General features: G+C 35.0%; 2 protein-coding genes across 2 annotated transcripts; both read left to right on the top strand.

Moving 5' to 3' along the window:
- Window positions 1-8,610: 8,610 nt before the first annotated feature.
- LOC128212861 (3-hydroxyacyl-thioester dehydratase X-like) lies at window positions 8,611-15,092 on the top strand. The gene is made up of 6 exons (XM_052918236.1): window positions 8,611-8,922; window positions 9,273-9,421; window positions 12,690-12,786; window positions 13,205-13,344; window positions 13,699-13,884; window positions 14,152-15,092. Exons 1-6 carry the CDS (start codon window positions 8,645-8,647, stop codon window positions 14,346-14,348), a joined length of 1,047 nt encoding a protein of 348 aa, XP_052774196.1. The 5' UTR covers window positions 8,611-8,644; the 3' UTR covers window positions 14,349-15,092.
- A 231-nt stretch (window positions 15,093-15,323) lies between these two features.
- On the top strand, window positions 15,324-21,307 carry LOC128215036 (cell adhesion molecule 2-like). The gene is made up of 6 exons (XM_052921768.1): window positions 15,324-15,334; window positions 15,636-15,783; window positions 16,788-16,965; window positions 19,818-20,000; window positions 20,758-20,892; window positions 21,199-21,307. The coding sequence occupies exons 1-6, from the start codon at window positions 15,324-15,326 to the stop codon at window positions 21,264-21,266; spliced, it is 723 nt and encodes a 240-aa protein (XP_052777728.1). The 3' UTR covers window positions 21,267-21,307.
- Window positions 21,308-21,536: the final 229 nt, after the last annotated feature.

A 21,536-nucleotide genomic window follows, 5' to 3' on the forward strand; every position in this document is an offset into this window, starting at 1 on the left:
TTTATATGAACAATGCATGAATAGCGTTTCTGGTTCTCATTTTCATGGTTCAGTGGTGCCCAAATTTTTTCATACCTATCACTCCGGCAAAAAGAAGTAGTCCCTTGCATATACGTACAAACTGTAAGAGGGCTTGTACAGACAGACACTTATTTGACGCGTTTGTCTTCATGCCCGTATTAATTGTTGTTGAGGCAATAAAATTATTTAGTATGTTCCACAACTGTTGTGTTTCATAGCAATCCCAATATAGATGGTCTATGTATTCAACACCTGAATGGCAAAATGAGCATAATCTACAATCGACAAGTTTGAACTTTAAAAGTAATGTATGTGTTGGTATTATTCTTAAAAGGAACTTGTAATAAAAACTACGTAAGGTGGTGTCTATTATTGATTTGTATATATTACTATATATCTGTTTCTATTCCATATGTTCATTTTCGCTTGCTAAGTTTCTGTCCATTTTAATTCTGAAGTTGGTGTTAATGTTGTTTGAATTAATATTAAGTTAAGAAAACTGTTTGATTGTTTTGATTGTACAACTATTTCTTTGATAATATGTTGTTAGTATGGATAATTCCATCTTTAGTAAGCTGTATTCTCGTTTCCATCGGCATTGATTTAATGAGGGTTTAGAATATTACGAAACCGGAGCTTTGTATGCCGTATAAATATTCAATTTGATAAAACTTGTAAAATGTATTGGTTCTATAATCAAAAATGTGCTCAACGTACTGTATCCCTTTCATACCCTTTTCATGCATTGTTATCTTGTACCAACAACTTCCTGTACTGCTCTAAAGTTTTCTTCAAACGCTCTGTATTTGAGATCTGATAAGCAGCACAATGCAATTATTATAAGATCAATACACACAATTTGTGTACCATACATGGAGGGGGGTCACTTATAGAAGGCTTAAACTAGGCCTTTAATGTGCATTTGGGTTTGGGGTACTCCTCCAAGGTTATTTAATAACAACTTCTCTCCTATATTGAAATAAAAAGTTTACTTGGACCCTTTTAGGGGGAGGAGATGCGCCCCACCCGGATCCATTGTGACTGTAACTTTTGTAGATCCGTTAGAACCTTTTGCCGTCGCCTAAGTGTAAATTGTTGCAGTGTTAAACCATTATCACATTTAAAAACGGTTTAATATGTAACGCTTTAGCAACAATATCAATACAGCACGAGTTATAACCAGCTACTGTAGGACGAATTAATATTAAAACAAGATGAAAGTGAAGTACGAAGAACTAAATTTGTTTAATCTTGGACTGCAAAACAGTAGCAGTTCCGTAAACTTTTGTCATTAAAATAACAGTAAAGACGAATTTGATTGGAGTTATTTAAAATGATGGCGTACGTAATGTTTAAAGCAAAGGGTTTGCTAGAGAAAAAAAATCCCACATAGGTTTGTATTATTGGTATTATTCCAGCAGGGAAAATAATGTAATCAGGCTTATCATTAGATCTGATGGTTTATTTTCTGATTGAAGGGTCAGTACTCGACCAATTCACCGTAAAATAACATGTGAGCTATTTATTCAGTTGTCAATTAGCAGTCATTAACCATCTCATTCTAAGTTATAAGGCATTTGTTGAATGAGGCAAATTCCTTGTTGCACACGTGCATAAACGCATTTCTAAATCCTGGCCTGACCCGGCCAGGCCTGGCCTGGCCCGGCCTGGCCCGCTGACTCAGCATTTTTTGTCGATACATATTGAGAGTACAAGCTCTGAATAAATTGAAGAAAAAAAAACAGTGATAGAACTTTATTTAGAAATTAAACTACATGTTACATAACACCGTACTTGATTTAGCATAGGATTATTGTAAATAATAATCGGATAAATTTATATTTTAGTACACCAATCAAGGTTTACAGATCAATTCTTAAAAACAATATGTTAATATATTTATTTAGTGTATGCCTATCAATTTTCTTTCCCATATTTAACACTAAAAATACAGCACACCGTATTGAAAGATCCGTATCACTACACTGCCGTTTTCTGATTCCGTATCATGCGAGTACCGTGTGTAGTCTCAGAACTACTTTCGCGTTGCTAAAATAGCGTGCCAAGAAAACGGGTAAAACCTGTCAACTTTTAAATACATAAAATTATTGAACTTTACTCATGTAAATATTCAGGAACATTGTTCTTAAAAGAAACATTAGGATAAGCACTAAGTAGAGAACACTTCCAGTCTATCAAGACACCTAGTTGTTTGCCATTTCGAAGTTAATAAATTGTAGCATTATCATTTACATGAGCAGCACGCCAATACAAAGAAGAAGGCGAATTCGCGTCATCGATAGAAATAGCGATTGACTCACGAACTTCCCTCATTTCTTCATATAATGATCGTCAAAAATCCCACGAATATTCACTTTGTTTAAAATTGCCGCGTTAAGTCTACAGGAAATAGCGATAAGTGTATACTCGTAAAATAAGTACCGTTTTTTGTTGTTGTTTTTTTTGTGGTGTGACATTCAATAATTGTTTTCGTATAAGCAATTTTTTTCATTTGACTAAGATATTAAATATTTTCATCTCATTTTACTCAATAAAATTAATTCTGACTTCTATATTAGCCTCCCTTGACTTCAATACACAAAAGTAAGTACGTAACAATTTCATTCGTGCAAGTCATTCCATATGTTGACATTTGGCAGATGGCGGTAAATTTAAATCAAATTGAAACCGACAAAATAAATATTTAGATAGGCAGGTATATAATAAATGGAATATTGCTATAAAACCCTTTTCTGGTGAGACGGATACATGTTTACTCACTTAACTCGACGTGATACAGGGCACCAGTGATCTACATGCATAGTTTAATTGAAAACATGATGTTTGTTAAAGTAAATTAATTAATTATGAAGTTTAACTTCATGATCATTACTCCGATGAATAAGTCGTTGCCGAGTATATAAGTCATCAGTTATATATTCATTATATCCTTTTTATACAAATTATCCTAAGCATCATATTGATATTTAATTGCGAGTGTAAATTTTGTATTAAAACCTTGTATTTTACTGGTATTTTACTGATTCAGTAGAACTAAACTTAATCAACTGACATTTCTCTTGTTATGAATAAAATCTGCCCTGGCCTGGCCCTTCCTTGCCCGACACAAAATGTTGAGTCAGGAAACCAGGCCAGGTCGGGAAGGCCGGGACAGGCCAGGCCAGACCAGGTTTTATAACATGCCGTGCCTAATTAAGCTAGGATGTTGGTGAAACAGACCGAATGATTCAATAATTGCCTGTCTATAGCTATTCGCAGGCAGCAGAATTCAGGCTTTAATCAATGGGCTGTAGTGCCTTCTTTGCGTGTGGGTTTCAGATCGATTTTCAATTGTATGACAGATAACCAGAATGAACAGGTTGCAACACTTAATTGGTATTATATACAACTAAGCCAATGCAGAAGTATATTCATTATGTAATAGTTACCTGTCTAAGAGACACTTTCTTCAAGAAGTTAAACACACTGATCTTCTCTTTTTTTGTTATGCGTGTATAAAGGTATATTGGTATAATATAATACATATAATAATCCAAGAACATCTAATCTTTGATTTGTTGAGACATCTTGGGACCTTTGTCATGTATGTATCATGTATGCAGTGGATGAAATAATATGAATGTGCATTATGCTTTACATTCAAAACAATGTTGTTGGAGCACATTTCTTCGGTTAAAATATTTAATTCACGGTCAATAAATTTCGTTTCGGTCGCTTTGTATTGAAGAAATTTATATCAAACAGAATAAAGCCTACGACCTCACCACATTGAAATTTAACCTTATGTGACGAATATCATATGGCTATCGTATGCCATTTAAGAACTAAAATCTTAAAAACATTTTTTTAAAAGGATGCAAAATGTATGCGAAAAGCTACAGAAACAAGCTCAGTAGCAAAAAGTTTAAACATAAACCCGGTTTAATGGCACTGGGTAATTGCCAAAGACATAGAACATAAAATCACAAACAAGAAACATGGAAGAACAGCACAAAACTCCACAAGCAGCACAGTGCATACATACTATATATAAAACACTAGGCAAGGTTTTTGACGTCTATTTTAAAACAACCATGAACTATGAGGAGCGTTCGCTTAATTTTATTTCGATGAAATACCGTTAAACACATTCTTACCAAGATGGTTACCTTCCTTAAAAATAGTTTACCTCACAGGCGTTGAACCCCTTTGCAGGCTATCTGTTCAGATGCTAAAGTACGGCAGATCCAGGATGGCACATCGAGATCGAAAACGGAAAACCTCGAAGAGCTTTTTAATTAGTATAGAGTTTTAATATCTCGCGAATAGGGTAGGTATGTCAGCACAGATACAAGTATTTCTTTCAGTAACGAATTCAAGAAAACGTGTTTGTTAAGCAGCGTTAACGCGTGTCTGTCCGTTCAATACAACAACTTGGTGAAGCTTTTTTCACAATGTTTTAAATGGACTCGCTCATGTTTTGGAACCAAAAATATTTTACACGGTTAATAATAATAATAATAATAATAATAATAATAATAATAATAACTTTATTTAACGAAGGTTACATACTAAGTGTACAATCATTACAGACATACTACTTATTTCCAGCATGGCATTCACAAATAAAGTATTACAAAAACACATATACTAAGTTACATATATTAAGCAACATAAAACAAAAACATACAAACACACTATCACTATCATACATTTCTTCGACAAACACAACTCGGTTTAATATGATGATTATAAATTACAATAATTTCATACTTTAAATAATGTAGATATATTCAGTAAAACCTCATTCAATCAATATATTTTCCACATTAACATATTTGGTAGTATCCATTACAAGTTGTTGCAAGAATGTCATATACGTACATTAACACAATTCACAATTTATGTAAACAATGAACTTTTTATTATAATGTGAATTAAATAAAGTGTCAAGATTGTTTTTCATGTGATAAAAAATTTCTGCCAATAAGTAGCCTTTTAATGCATGTTTAAAGGCTGGTAGCTAATCTTTACATTTAATGTATGTAGGAAGAGAATTCCAAATTTTCATTGCTTTATAGGCAAATGTATTTTTGATATAGTTTGTTCTAGGTTAAACAACAAAAAGATCCTTGTTTTCTGAAGAACGCAAGCTATAGGGCTCATTTTTGGCAAATGTTAACAATTCTGTGAAGTACGAAGGAGTCAAACATTTCATGCTTTTGAAAACAAGTAATGAAAGATGATAATAGCACCTGTCTTCAAAAGAAAGCAACCCTGACTGTTTGAATATGTTTCCACAGTGGCTAGTTCCCGACTTCATTATTAGCTTAATCGCTCTTTTCTGAATATAAGTGATTTTTGTGGTATCTGAGGAATGTGTAAGTCCACAGACACTACAACAGAACTCCATGTTTGACATGATATATGCATTATAATACAATAATTTCATCTCGTCTGTTAGATAATATGCTATTCTTCTTAGAAGTGCCAATTTTGAATTAAGCTTATTCACTACAGTCTTAAAACACTTGCATCCATAACACTTGAAGTTTCATTATTTTACCCTTTGACATCGAAATTCAGAAAACAAACTATTGAAGTATAAACAATACATGGCTGTAATGGGGATCGAATCGACACTGGTTCAGTCATGAAAAAACTATTTCCAATATAATATTCACTCGACCACTGGGATTCATACTAAACCGTCGGAAAACTAAAATTTTATTGAAATTATTGCTAGCATCGCTTAATAACGACCAATCAACCAATCGCTACAGCCTAAACTTGAATCGCGTTAGTAACGCAATCAGTCAATATTTGAGGATATATCAAAAGTTGTTGAATTGTTTCAATTGTCTTTATTTTAGTTTTAACACTCTCCTTATGATTTGCCACACTTTATTTCGTAATAAAAACATTTTACAAACCATGAACGAGTCCCTTTAAAGTTTGAAGTTGATATACTGATCCGAGATATATCTCAAACCTTTAAGTCATTGAGAGGTATCAATCGAGCATCGAGTTCCAGAAAATTGTAAATTATCTTGACTGTTTAAAGATACACTCTTACTTCAAATTAAGATTTACCACAATGAATACAATTGTTTAAATATACCAAAAAGGATGAATAAATGTCGAAAACAATGGTTCTTATGAAGGGTACCGTGTTTAATATGAGATAAAGGTGCAGAAAACACGTTAGTTCCACCTTATAAAACGATATTAGATCACAGTAAATATTCTAGCATTCACCAATCATTTAATACTTTTTGCGTTTTCAGCTATTAAATACACAGTAACAATCTTGTTATCAGTTATTAATATTTTCCATAAATGCATTATTTAGTAAGAAGTTAAAGGTTTATCAAAACTCAAAGTTTATGTTTGTTATACATGTGTTTGTATTCATTTTGAATAAGAGTGTCAATTTAAGATTCCACATCAATGTAACTTAGGAATACCAGGATTGAGTTGGTCTTCAACAGTGAGTACATTGTGTAACGATTGGTAATGATACTCCATGACTTTCACATATGTATTGCGTGTATACTGATCCGACGGATAATTGTGAGATATCAATCAAGCATCGATTTTAATAAATCGTGAATTAACTTGGTTGTTTAAGGTTCCACATCAATGTTATGAATACCAGAATATAGGGCTGGTCTTCTAGAGTGAGACCATTGTGTAACGATTGGTTACAATACTTCATGACAATCCAGGTGCATCACATATGAACAACGTGGTACAATTCTTTGAAAAAACTTTCTTCTTTCTTCTTTATTTCATTAAAAATTGTGTTGACTGGTATTACTAACCTAACGCGAGTTATAATCATTATTTAACCACGTACACTGTATTTGTGTTCGATTTTCACTTAGCATAACTCTGCACAGTATATTGAAATGTACCCTATATCAAAAGCTTAATAATAAACGATTCTGGACAGATTTTAAAACCCGTTGTATTATGAGGATGATAAAGAACCGGAGAACTTACGCGTAAAACCTTTTATGCAGGTAATGTGACAAAACCAAATGAACGCTCCCAATATTGTTTTATCCAGACTTTGCAAATATAAGTTTATTAAAGGCAGAACGTGTAATAGTTTAAAAAATAGAAAAAGGGTGAGTTCGCTCCGCCAATCTAAACCATTACAATTTTACATATTAGAAAAGAAAATGTGCATATGGTCGTTCTAGTAACTGTTTGCGTCTTACCCTATTGTTAGCTTCAAAACCATACTCCATACATTGTACATGCATTTTTTAAATGGACTGGCACCAAAAAAAATATTTCTGTAACGAATCTCAGGACAATTATTTAATAGAATGTGTTACACTTTGATTTCATAATTGTAAGTACCAAGTTGTAAAACAATAATTGTGTCGGAGACCGGGTTCGAACCAGTGTCGCCAAAATTGCCGTCCTGTGTTGTATTCACTGTGCTATGAAGGCTTACTCCAAACGAGCGGTATATATAAGCTATATACCTTACTTGGTAATATCACGTAACAACATCGACTAGCCAATCACGCATAAGAAATGAATTCTACTAGGTAGACATACCCAGTAATCTTTTTTAATGGAAAAATACGAAATAACTGCTAAACTTAAATAAATTGTAAACTATGTGGTACTTCAGTTAGTAATTTTCAATGCATTGTACACATTAATGCAAAGTTAATGTCAGTCTTCAACAGATTTCTTTGTTTTTCAAATTGATCATCTAGTGCACAGTTGCAACATAACATAACTCGTCGATTAAACGATCAAATAATGGTGTTAAAATCACGAAAGGCATTTCAAATCATGGAAACTGCATATTATATAATATAAGGAGTTATATATATGTACTCGGATTGTAATGTATACCTAGATGTGCACATTATACTTATAAGGGACTTGTTAACATATTTAGGGTAAAACATTGAACATAATAATTATGAAAGTAGTCTGAGATGTAAACAAAATGCTTGTCTCAATGATAAAGCGTCGTGAAAAGTTCAATATACAGCTTTATTAGTATTAATTATTTCAAAATGTGACATGACTGAATGCTCTTTTTCCCGAAAAAAAAATAGTTACGCTTTTAAATTGTCAAGGATTTTACGACTGGATTTAAAAAGTTCTTGTCAAATGAGAACCTGCTAGTTGCTTTTTGGTGTTTGTTCATAAAAGTAAGTAAGTATTTAAAGAAAAACAATATTGGCTTACAAAACATCTGTGCAAGAGGGCATAGAAGTAAGTAAATAAACCAATGCGAGAATAAGTCAAGTTGTTGTTCCTAATAGTAAACTGAAATAAATAAGCACATGCATGAGTGATATAAAAGGCTCGCTACTTTCACAGATTAACTTACTTATATATACTTAATTATAGCCACACTAAAGAATTGCACAATGTATTATGTCGAGCCACAGTTTTTGTTTACGTGACAAAGGAACAACTAAAAGCATGTGAATGTGTATGTTGCCTTTCCCTGTAACACAGAGTTTCTCATCAGAAAAATATCGACTGAGACGTTTATAAAACGGTACCTTATTTTTACAGTAAAACAACGTAGGCGCCGTATTGTAAACACTTGCTTTGAATTCGAAAGTAGGAAACGTAAACAATGTTTGATTACAAATTCTGGCTTTTTATTTTGCCCTTTTCAACAATATCGGCAATTGTTTATATTGTCACAAGAAAGAAGGAAAAAGAAACGTATACATCGTTGGAAGAAATAGGATTGTTTGATTTAATTGTAAAGCTTGGTTATAAACTTCTCAGGTGTCGACGGCAAGGGGAGTTAAAGATCTCAGATAAGCTCGTTTATACTGCGGGCTCTGATTCAAGCTATTCTTTGATAATCTATCCGAAGAATAATAAAGTTGGATCAAAATCTATCAGGTAGGACATAAAAGTTTCGTTTATTTCTTATACAGACAGAGAAAACATTTTATAACGTCGATATCAAAACGAAAGTAGGAATTCCACAGCCATTAATGAAATCGAAACTAATGGTAACACACTCTTTTGTTTTGTATATTGAGTACCAATAAACTGTCGATCACAATGCTCACTTTTTTACTTGAAATTTAAAAAGTTTTAGATGGACAAATGAACCCTATTAGAGGGATGTGTCGTAAACATGTCTTTAAATTAGTTTAATCAATTGTAGTAATTACATGGTTTTTCATTCTGAAACTTCTTAAAAATGTTAACAAAAAATGAACGCACTCTTTTACCCTCCATTTAAGATTAAACAGAGACCACATCGACCAGTACAAAGCTTTGTGTGGGTATGGCGGTCATGGGCACGGAGTGCCCGTCTGCTATGCGGAAACAATCTTCTTCAAGCTTCTGGCGACCTTAGTAGCGTCCGACCGCTTCTGTCTCTCTCCGTTAGGTACTGCTGTGTTTTGTTCAGATGATTAAGATGATTTAACTATAAAAAAGCCAACTTATTTCCTAAGTCACGACTGCCTAGAAACATGTTATTCTTTAAAAATAATTAATGCACCAGTCAATCAACTGACTTTCGGTCATTCCAATCCCGGGGAAAATCCCCGCCCTGCGGTGACAAACTTGGCTAGTAAACATGCCAAAAAAATCCTATCCAATTTTCGATTAAGAAGGAAACCCCTGTATGCCAGCATATACCTGGATCAGCATATGCATTATGTTCAATTCAGTAGTTTTGTGCTAAGGGTTAAAGGGCTGACTTGGTTCTCCATGTAATTTTTATCAGTTATCTACTGTAACAGCTAATTCATTTCATTTAATGGGCATTACGAAATTAAATTCAGGGGAGCAATGTTTTCGTTCATTTTTCGGAAAAATCTTTCTAGTGCAAGTTTCTTAGGTTTAACGCTTCATCTCTTTTTGTTTATTTAATACGACACTTGTCAAAAATAAAACAAAAAAACTCAGTAATAGTTTATTATTAAGTATTGACATGATTTTCTTAACTATAAAATGTATAATTATTAATTAACTAAGCTAAGCATTACATCTTTGATATTGTTTATGAACAATCTCCTTGATAACAATATTAAACTATCTAAACCACACTCTTGAATTATGTTTAAAGATTGAAAACATCAAGTACAAATGTACTAACTATATTTCTTAGTTCCCCAACAGCTTAATATTTTCCTCACGCCTCTTATAGAACAATACCGTAATCAAGTCGTTTAATTTAACAACTTGATTACGGTATTGTTCTATAAGAGGCTATTAGGATTTGGCCGGCGTGAGGATGTATTTTGACCCAAATAGAATCACGAACTCCAGTCAAACTTATCGACTACCGGCTCAAAATGTTATGACTCATGTATATTTAATAAAATGATAACGGGGAGTCGTTTATCTGTGGATGTCGAAAATCTGCTTAAAGGGGCTTACTCCGTATGATAAAATAGCGAAAAACAAAAAGAAAATAGTCGAGAACTGACATAAACTTGGCATCGATGTATACAATGCATTGAAACTTACTAACTGAAGTACCACATAGTTTACAATTTATTTAAGTTTAGCAGTTATTTCGAATTTATCATTAAAAATATTACTGGGTATGTCTACATAGTAGAATTCATTCCTTATGCGTGATTGGCTAGTCGGTGGCTAGTCGGTGTTATCACGTGATATTACCGAGGTACGTTTATAGCTTAATTATGTAATTAATAGAGTAAGCCGTCGTAGCTGGATACGACGCTGGACTGCAATTTTGGCGACACGGGTTCGAACCTGGTCTCCGACACAATTTTTTTTACATATTACTACTTTTTTTACAATTATGATATCAAAGCGTAACACATTCAATTAGATAATTGTCCTGAGATTCGTTACAGAAAAACAAAAATTTTGGTGCGAATCTGGTGTACAGTCCCTTTAAGGTTTCATTGTACTTTGCGCTCATTATAAATAGATAAATGTAGGGTCTTCGCATTGATACAAAAAGCTTTGTTCCTTTATTCACAACAACATATAGTTGATTAACGCGAGATAAGCAGCATCAGTAGTAGTTATATGATAGTTAGTAGAAGGAATAGTAGTAGCTGTTGTTGTAGAAGTGGCAACAACAACATCAACAATTCAGCAGGAGCGGCAGTAGTTTTAGGGGTATCATCATCATCATCATCATCGGTGGTGGTGGTGGTGGTTGTGGTGGTGGTGACAATGGCAATAGCAGAAGCAGTATGGGTAGTATCAATAGCAATAGCTGCAGCATTACCACCTGTATTACTAAGACTTAAGAGCACATGTATTAAATGACCAACATAGTCGGTTCTGTTCGGTGGGGTTAAATACCTATTTACAGTAACGATTGTTGGGAGTCATGTTATTATTTGGGGTTTGGGGGTGTGTCAATATTTTACAGAAAAGGAGTCACTTAAGGACAGCGACCATTGTCGTGATTTTATGTGGGTCAAAATATGTTCTTTCACCGGTCACGGTATGGAGACAATGCCAGATGAACACAAAACTAAGCAATTTTCAAGATTGAAACATTGCAAAAACAAATCGCAATCAGTTATACGAAAATGCATTTTAAACGCCTCAGAATGTGTTCATGATGATATGAACAAAATTGAAGTAAAATTAACATTTGGAGATTCAGTTTCGCCAATGTGATGTATTTTTTTCAAGTTTCGTTTGTATTTTCCATTTTCCATGGTGTATACGTATACTTACGAACTCAATATTTTTTACAGTGAAAAAAACAACAAAGCTTTAAAAAGGAATAATAAGAGTGTGTGTTTTTGTTAAAAAATGCGAACCCAATAAATCTGACATTTTAAAATCAGTATCCATACGCTTAGTAAAGCATAAATAAAATAAAATATAATTCGACCTATGAGACGACCAGATTCATATATAATGTAATATAGGTAACATTTTCATTCAAAATAAAGCGGTTGGTTAAGCACACCATTTTCATTAACATCTGTCATATGTCTAAACAAATAATGTTACTCATCAAAAACAACATATTTTTGTTTAAGAATAAGTAAATAATAAGTTTTACTAAATTAAGTACTCAGTAATTATGTCTAACACTTGATACTTCTTCACGTCTTTCTGGGCAAAATTAAATACATTTTTCCAAGTCTTGACCCGAACTACAGCAACTCCCTTGATATGATAACATGATTTAACACATGGTCAGAATCTCGGTCAATTAGGGGTTAATGTGTTGCTGAAATTGACTCTCGTGTAGATATGAAAAGTGGAAAAATTGGCTGGTATTTCTTGGTATGTCCCCGAAAAATGCCCCCGCACCCCTGGGACATCCTAGATGAGTCCCATTCCCCGCTATTTTCGGCGCGAAAACAAAACACCTCATTCACCTGGCACTGCGGGTTCACTTGGAAGGTAAGAACACGACCCATTTCACCCGCTATCCCTGGGGACCGTGGACGTGGTTACAATTGACAGGTGCATAACCGTGTCATTCTGGACCATTGTGCGTGCGCACTGTTTGAATTGCGGTACGTTTTGGGTAATAGGTCGATAAAAAAATGCATTAATTGCCCTTGCTGAATCTATGAGACGGAGGTGGCCGTATCTAGATGAAATGACGAATTGATAAGTATACGTTTGACGCAGGATTACGTAGTTCATCTATGTTGATGTCAGTCAGAAATGTTAATATTGCTTTCTCTTGTTTGCAGGCCTTATTCATATCGCCCAAACAATCAAGCAGCATGAATCCTTGGGGAGGTTTTTGGACAAGGAACTGTTCGCAGAGGTCGCTGTCGTGGAATACAGGTATTTTGATTCCGGTATCTCCCCATTGTATATCGGCTGGTATTTGCTTACAACCTAGTGCCTAGTCAACATAATAAACTTCCCCATAATGTTAGGATTTCATTTTCCCAAACATAAGGTATAAGGATTCTGAGCAGTTTTGACATTTATTTTTGACAGTGTTAGGAGGCTGAGTATTACTGAGACATTTGCAATGCATAGATATATATAAATATATATATATTGTCTTTAGTTATGTTGATTTTGCAAAAATCTGATCAATATAATGAGAATCAACATTGACATCATATTAGTACAGGCTAGTGGTATTCGGTAAGCGATAAGACTTGAACGCACACATGTATATACATACATTGTCCGCTAAATTCAACTTGCTCGTTGAGAGGTCGAGGTAAAAGTTTGTGTTATTTTCTCTTAGGAAAGGCGAAAAGGGCGTGGAGGTAGATTTCCGGTTACGTCTGATGGCATCTCGCACTTACTGTGTATGGGAGGGGCTCACCACGTGCCTGTCAAGGTCACATGACCGAGCGGCTAGGTCACGCCCACTCGAGCCTGAAGGTATCTTTTGCTCAGTTTATTTGTTTTCTATGTAAATGGTAATATAACGAACGTATATATGCGCATAAATTGTACGAAAATTGTTGTTTACGTTTATTGTACAGACTGCGCTCAGAACAACAGTGTTATAAAAATATACATTCACAATAAAAAAATAGAATTTGATTTTTCTTTCGATTCTCACTGATTGTATCCATTCTGTTACGTTATGCCTTTTGAGTAGGGATCAACTTGTTGTTAATTGTGCTTCTGACAAAAGATTTTTATCCTGCAACACTAGAACATGTAGTTGTGAAATGTACAGACAATCGATGTATATGGTACTATATTCTAGTTTACCAAATTCTATTTCAGACAATATTCACCAGTACAGTGAGGACATTCCTGTAGCTGATGACTGTGGAGTAAACTACGCACGCCTGACAGGCGACTGGAACCCGCATCATCTGTATCGCTGGAGCGCTTGGCTGCTCGGATACAAGCGCCCCATTGCACACGGAATTTGGACTCTGTCGAGGGCTATTGCATCCCTCGAAAAACGTACGTTTGGTCAGCGCTTCATCATACTTTTGTTTTATAATATCCAAAATGAAGGGCTACCATTTGCATATAACATGCACTCGCGTCAATTACTTTGCCTATTTTTATTCTGGCAAAACTTTTTTTTAACTTTTATTCTTTGATTTGAACTTGCAAAGCACAAATGTAATATACCTGGCTTAACGTTTCGTGTTTTCCTAATTGTTGTGATATTATATTCTTTTCGAATACCTTTAATTAGTTGAAACTATCGATGTTATTTCGCAGACTCAAGTTCAGACAGTGTAAAACAGGAGGTTCGCTGTACCTTCAAGGGGCCTCTGTACATGCCCGGGCGCATGCGCGTCCAATTCGAGGATCCGTCCTACGCGCAGACCACTTCCGGTTGCCGTCTTCTGGTATCCAACCCTGACACCGGGGAACCGCACGTGGAGGGTGTGATAAAATATATCGGCAGAGAGTAGAAGGGCGTTTGAAAGAAGTGGCACCTACTTCTGTGTTTAACATTATCACGTGTCCCTTTCTTTCCACAACTCTGCAAAAACAATGTCTTTGGTGTCGTATCTATCCAAATCTGTTAAATGATTTTCAAAGATATGAATTTTGATTAAACAATATTCTTTTCAGTATTTTGCGACTAAAACTGCACTCTCACAGATAAACCGTTTTTACAACTTTTTTGTTGTTGTCTTGGAATGAGCAAAGTTTGCGTAAATATCTGCAAACCAGTGATAAAAGTCTGCTGACAAAAGATTAGAACGCAGATTTTCATATTTCCGTTCGAAAATTAATGTTTTATGGCTAAAAGCGTTACTAATGGTTAAAGATATAGCATCGGTATCATTTTTTGAACTTAAATATAAAAATCTCCGATTTTTTTGTCAGCAGTCTTATATGACTGGTTTACATGCATTTTCGCATAAATTGGCTCGTTCCAAGACATAAGTTAAAAAGTTGTCAAAACGTTCAATCTGTGAGAGTGCAGCTTTAATGTCAAAGGTAAACGTGTTGTTTTCGTGTGTATGCAAGGGCTTAGGCAGTGTATGTTTTGAATTAATGACACAATTGTTTAGTAATACTCACTTTTATTATCACTAGTGTAGTTTGTTTGGAAGTGCATGTAAGTCGTATCAGCGTTTATCGTTTTAAAATCATTAAAAAGATAAAATAATTGTGTATCGTTGTATATAATAAAATCGTTCACTTATGCTCTTATTGATGTATTACTGTAAACAAAACCTTTAAGTTGGCCAGCTTATCGATTTTAAACTGGCCAGTTTGTTGAAAGATGTTTCGCCATCATTACGGTATTTGTCAACATGATGGACAATAAACACACATAGTAAACATTCACTAATCGCTTTAATAAACTGATCAATCGCGCTAATAGGATTCAAAACGTGCTTGAAAGTTTTCAAGCAATACTTTGCTTATATCAAATGCACTCGTTGTGGGTATTTGAATTATAAGATGGAGGATTTAAAAAATCTCATTAGGCACTTCTTGGTAGTGCTTATTATGTTTCGTGGTAAGAAATTGTATTTCAGACATAAATTCGTTAAAAAAAATCGTCTTACATTTAATTGTTTTGCATGACAATAAAATAAACTATTTCACTAGAATTATGAATTGCTTTGTATCAATGTATTAATTAAAAAAACCAGCATTTTAACCAACAAATTCTCTCAAAAGTAAGATGTTTACCCGCGTCTAGAAAACTTTTAAAGGTTTAAAAATCTTTAGTTTTGAAGAAGAATTACACTTATTCCGAAAGGTGATGTAAGCTCGGTGTTTATCCGTCTTCCCCCCGCCAACGTTACGGTACTTCAGGGCTGGGAGGCGAGATTCTTGTGCCAGATTCGAGAACAGCGCGGCACTGACTACGTTTTCTGGAAGAAGGTTCGTTGACAACTAGATCGAGCGAAATGTTAGATATTGATGGTAAAGAAGGATGGTTAAAAAAGCAAAGTGGCGTTCTATGGTAACGAGTTGATATTGATGGTCGGGTAGGCTGGTGGCGTTCTATGGTAACGAGTTGATATTGATGGTCGGGTAGGCTGGTGGCGCTCGATGTTAACGAGTTGATATTGATGGTCGGGTAGGCTGGTGGCGTTCTATGGTAACGAGTTGATATTGATGGTCGGGTAGGCTGGTGGCGTTCTATGGTAACTAGTTGATATTGATGGTCGGGTAGGCTGGTGGCGTTCTATGGTAACGAGTCGATATTGATGGTCGGGTAGGCTGGTGGCGTTCTATGGTAACAAGTGGATATTGATGGTCGGGTAGGCTGGTGGTGTTCTATGGTATCTAGTTGATATTGATGGTCGGGTAGGCTGGTGGCGTTCTATGGTAACTAGTTGATATTAATGGTCGTGTAGGCTGGTGGCGTTCTAGGGTAACGAGTTGATATTGATGGTCGGGTAGGCTGGTGGCGTTCTATGGTAACGAGTTGATATTAATGGTCGTGTAGGCTGATGGCGTTCTATGGTAACGAGTCGATATTGACGGGAGGGTAGGCTGGTGGCGTTCTAGGGTAACGAGTCGATATTGACGGTAGGGTAGGCTGGTGTTGTTCTTTGGTAACGAGATGATAATGTTGGTAGGGTAGGCTGGTTAAAAAGAATCGAAGTTGCGATCTAGTTATGGTAAGGAGTCGAAGCAGGATTTTGAACTGTGCCATTTCCTAATACATATACAGCAACGATTATTTTAAATTTTATTTAAGATTAATTTGAAATTTGTAATGATCTTTTGGCAGAACTGTTATCAATTTAAAATGTTAAGCGGTTGGAAACTAAACATGCACATCTTATGTAGACGAGACATCCAAAAACTACCTATGCCCCTTTATATACATGAGTATCTGTAAATTATATTTCTTATGCTACTGTGTATTTTTCTAGGTTCACAGCGATGGATTTACAGACCTAATTTCATATAACCGGAACGTGGTTAACACAAATAAGTACACGGTGGAAAGTGACTACACGATGAGGGTGCGAGATGTTATTTTGGACGACGAGGCTTGGTACGAATGTCAAGCAGGGGTCGATAGAGCAAAGGCTTTCCTCAGCGTTAGCGGTACATATAGAATTTAAGACTTTATTTAAAATCATTTGGCAATAATAATGCTCATATAAACACAAGTACTTAAACATATTTGTGGTATATAAAAAACAAGGGTCGTTGTATATGTTCAAATGTTAACATGTGTGTGAAGTTGGCTCAGCCATCGGCAATCGACAATCGACAATCGACATTCGATATTATATAGCAAATCTTCAATGTCGAGCTGGACGGAATTTTAGCTCGACATTCGATATTTAATTGCAAATATTCAATGTCGAGCTGCAATGTCGAGCTGGACGGAATTCTAGCTCGACATAAGATATTATATAGCAAATCTTCAATGTCGAGCTGGACAAAATTCTAGCTCGACATTCGATATTATATATAGCAAATATTCAATGTCGAGCTGCAATTTCGAGCTGGACGGAATTCTAGCTCGATATAAGATATTGTATAGCAAATCTTCAATGTCGAGCTTCAATGTCGACCTGGACGGAATTCTAGTTCGACATTCGATATTATATAGCAAATTTTCAATGTCGCGCTGCAATGTTGAGCTGGACGGAATTCTAGCTCGACATTCGATATTTTATAGGAAATATTCAATGTCGAGCTGCAATGTCGAGCTGGACGGAATTCTAGTTCGACATTCGATATTATATAGGAAATATTCAATGTCGAGCTGGACGGAATTCTAGCTCGACATTCGATATTTTATAGGAAATATTCAATGTCGAGCTGCAATGTCGAGCTGGACGGAATTCTAGTTCGACATTCGATATTATATAGGAAATATTCAATGTCGAGCTGCAATGTCGAGCTGGACGGAATTCTAGCTCGACATTCGATATTATATAGCAAATCTTCAATGTCGAGCTGCAATGTCGAGCTGGACGCAATTCTAGCTCGACATTCGATATTACGTATAGCAAATCTTCAATGTCGCGCTGCTATGTCTAGCTGGAGGCAATTCTAGCTCGACATTCGATATTATTTAGCAAATATTCAATGTCGAGCTGCAATAACGAGCTGGACGGAATTCTAGCTCGACATTCGATATTATATAGCAAATCTTCAATGTCGAGCTGGAATGTCGAGCTGGACGGAATTCCAGCTCGACATTCGATGTCATATAGGGAATTTTAAATGTCGAGCTGGAATGGCGAGCAGAACGCAATTGTATCTCGACATTCGATAATATATAGGGATTTTTCAATGTCGAGCTGGAATAGCGAGCTGGACTGAATTTCAGCATGACATATGATATAATTTAAGGAAATCTTTAATGTCCAGCTTGATGTGGATGTTGAATTGGACGGCATACATCTCGATATTTCAAAAATATAAAGCGAATTTCAATATCGAGCTGCAATTTCGAATTGGAAGGGATCCAAGCTCGACATTGAAGATTTGCTATATAATATCGATCCAGCTCGACATTCCAGCTCGACATTGAAGATTTGCTATATAATATCAAATGTCGACCTAGAATTCCGTCCAGCTCGACATTGAATATTTGCTATATAATATCGATCCAGCTCGACATTCCAGCTCGACATTGAAGATTTGCTATATAATATCAAATGTCGAGCTAAAATTCAGTCCAGCTCGACATTGAATATTTGCTATATAATACCAAATGTCGGGCTAGAATTCCATCCAGCTCGACATTCCAGCTCGACACTAAAAATCTGTTATATAATATCGAATGTCGAGCTAAAATTCCGTCCAGCTCGACATTGCAGCTCGACATTGAATATTTTCTATATAATATCGAATGTCGAGCTAGAATTCCGTCCAGCTCGACATTGAAGCTCGACATTGAAGATTTGCTATCTAATATATTATGTCGAGCTAGAATTCCGTCCAGCTCGACATTAAAGATTTGCTATACAATATCGAATGTCAATTGTCGATTGCCGATGGCTAAGCCAACTTCACACACATAATGTTAACACCTATCAGTTAATAATACAGTATTTTTGAAAACATGTGAAAATATACCAATATTTCCAACACCTTGATTTAGCTATTCATCTTGAAACCCAATTCTTTGTGATAACCTTCTAACCATATATACCAACGACTTACTATTTGTGTGTCTATCTAATTCCATTCACGTTTTGACATGTACATAATTTTAACATGTTTAATAAATGCAGATTTGCTATTTCTAGCCAATATTTCATCAAATTTAATAAGCAGTGACATTCTACCGAGCTCTCTATAAACAAAGTTTTTCTGAGTTTGAGTTTCTAACCCTTGTAATTCTTGACAAAACATTAAATGAACTATTTTTATTTGCGGAATATCAAAAAGAGCCAAAAATTAAGAGCCATTATATTTATTAGTTTATGAATTATGTCTAGTCTGTGCTTGATGTAGGAAATTAAGACAAGCACTGTCTAAGTTTAAAACATGGCCTTTTAAGCCACACACTCACAAGATATGAAACGATGTCAACGATTTTTAAATTAAATTAATATTTGTGATAATTGCATGTTTCTGTGTAAGATTGCAAAATATTTCAGCGATTGAGCACCAAAAGCAATATTTAATGCCGTCACAATTATGCAATGGATGCTACAAACCATTTTCCTTTTTATTATATTCCTAAAAAGGATATAAAATGACAGTAAATTGTAGTTTCCGACACTGTTTTAAACAGTGAAATCAAATCTTTATTTCAGTTATAAATATCCACTAACCACCAAGACATATACTTCAAGACAATATTGGTCGTACTTGTTTCCAAAGCATTCCTTTGACACAAATGCCATCTGTGTTATTTGCAATATTCATTACCAAAACTCAATTAAAATATACGTACATGTTGAATACAATAACCTGTATACCCTCCCTAGTAATGGCAGCAAACATGACATTGTCGGTGTACCCTGCACCCCCGTTTACCGGAAGTACGTTGGTCAACCTGACGTGCCGCGCTCATCACAGTCGCCCACCTGCAGATATCCACTGGTTCCACGGAAAGACTGACGTCACTACGCTCTCGTCTGTCACATGCCTCAAAGCCGTTGGCGTTGATGGTACGTGTTTAGTCAGTTCAAAAGACCAAGTGAAAACCTTGGTTCTACGTTATATAGGCTTCTTTCGTTGATTTTAAAGCTACGGGATGATTTTAATTAATTCAACGATCTTTCTTCTTTCTACAGTATGACTATGCGTAAAGCACTTTGGCCGTATTCATAAAGCACCATAAGTCATTTCCTAATTTCAGTCGAGTTCTTAAAACTCCACTCTCACAGATTGAACGTTTTGACAACTTTTTTTTTTATTTTTTTGTCTTGGAACGAGCAATTTGTGCGAAAATCCATGGAAACCAGTTATATAAGATTGCTGACCAAAAATAGATCGCAGATCTTTATATTTAAGTTAAATAAATTGATGTTTTATGCATTTTTTTTAAAAAGTTAGTAACGGTTTAAGCCATAAAAACATTAATTATCGAACGGGAATATGAAATCTATGATTTGAATTTTTGTCAGCAATCTTTTATCATTGGTTTGCAGATATTTACGCAAAAATTTGCCCTTTTCAAGACTAAAAATAAAAAAGTTGTAAAAATTGTAACTCTGTGAGAGTGCAGCATTAAAATTTTGAAAGTCGAAAATAACGGAAAATTTACAAGTATACGTGAGTGTTTTTAAAATAAATGGATGTAAATACAAAAATAAGGAAAGAGTCTTAAGTAACTTTAGATGCTTTATGAATACCGTCCCTGATCATCCAATACCTTATCAAAATATCACTTGAATTTGGATGAAAAAGTTGAACTCTTTTTAGGTTTCGGGAGCACATCGAGCGTTTTAACCGTTGCGGTATCAAATGACGGCCTCTCGTATCGCTGTGTAGCCTCACTTCCGGGAACTGACGCAACACTGGACCAGATATTCTCACCACTTACTTACGGCGCATCAAGTAATTTTGTTCTCCCTGTAAAGGCTGGGGTATTTGCTTATTTTAATGACTCCCCAGGAACTATTCGTACCATTTTATAAGCATAGGCACTTGCTTTGTGTATGTGTATGTTTGTCTACAAATGCAAATAATTTATAAAAAGACAAACCTTTAACTGTTCAAATATGTAGAATTATTTAATATCATTATTATACTTCCGACAGATGCAATGCTTCAAATGCTCGAAAATGCCTCAGTGAAAACTGTTTGCCATTGATAGTTCTACTCAAAAAAACATGTACATTATGTATTTGAATTGTCTTTCAGGCGCTGCATCTATCGTTATTCCAGACGTGTTGTTCATGACGATGATTTTTCTTATAAGCAGTTTCTGAATTATGTTAATTTCAATGGAAGTACTCTCAACCAAATGATGGGTAACATTTTTTTTCTGATATTTGGTTTAAAAAATGTTCTAAACTATGTGCATTGTGCCCTACCACTGAATATGTAGATGTATGCCTGATTTGAATTTTCCCAATATCATTTTGTTAATTACCAGAATAACTTTTCATGCTTGGAAACCGATTTTTGTTATTCATTTGTTCTCAGCCGAAATCCCACTAACAAAGAATTGAATATCATATTATATGTATGAATTCATG

The sequence above is a fragment of the Mya arenaria genome, chromosome 13 (assembly GCF_026914265.1).
Source record: "Mya arenaria isolate MELC-2E11 chromosome 13, ASM2691426v1".
Taxonomy (NCBI): Eukaryota; Metazoa; Mollusca; class Bivalvia; order Myida; family Myidae; genus Mya; species Mya arenaria.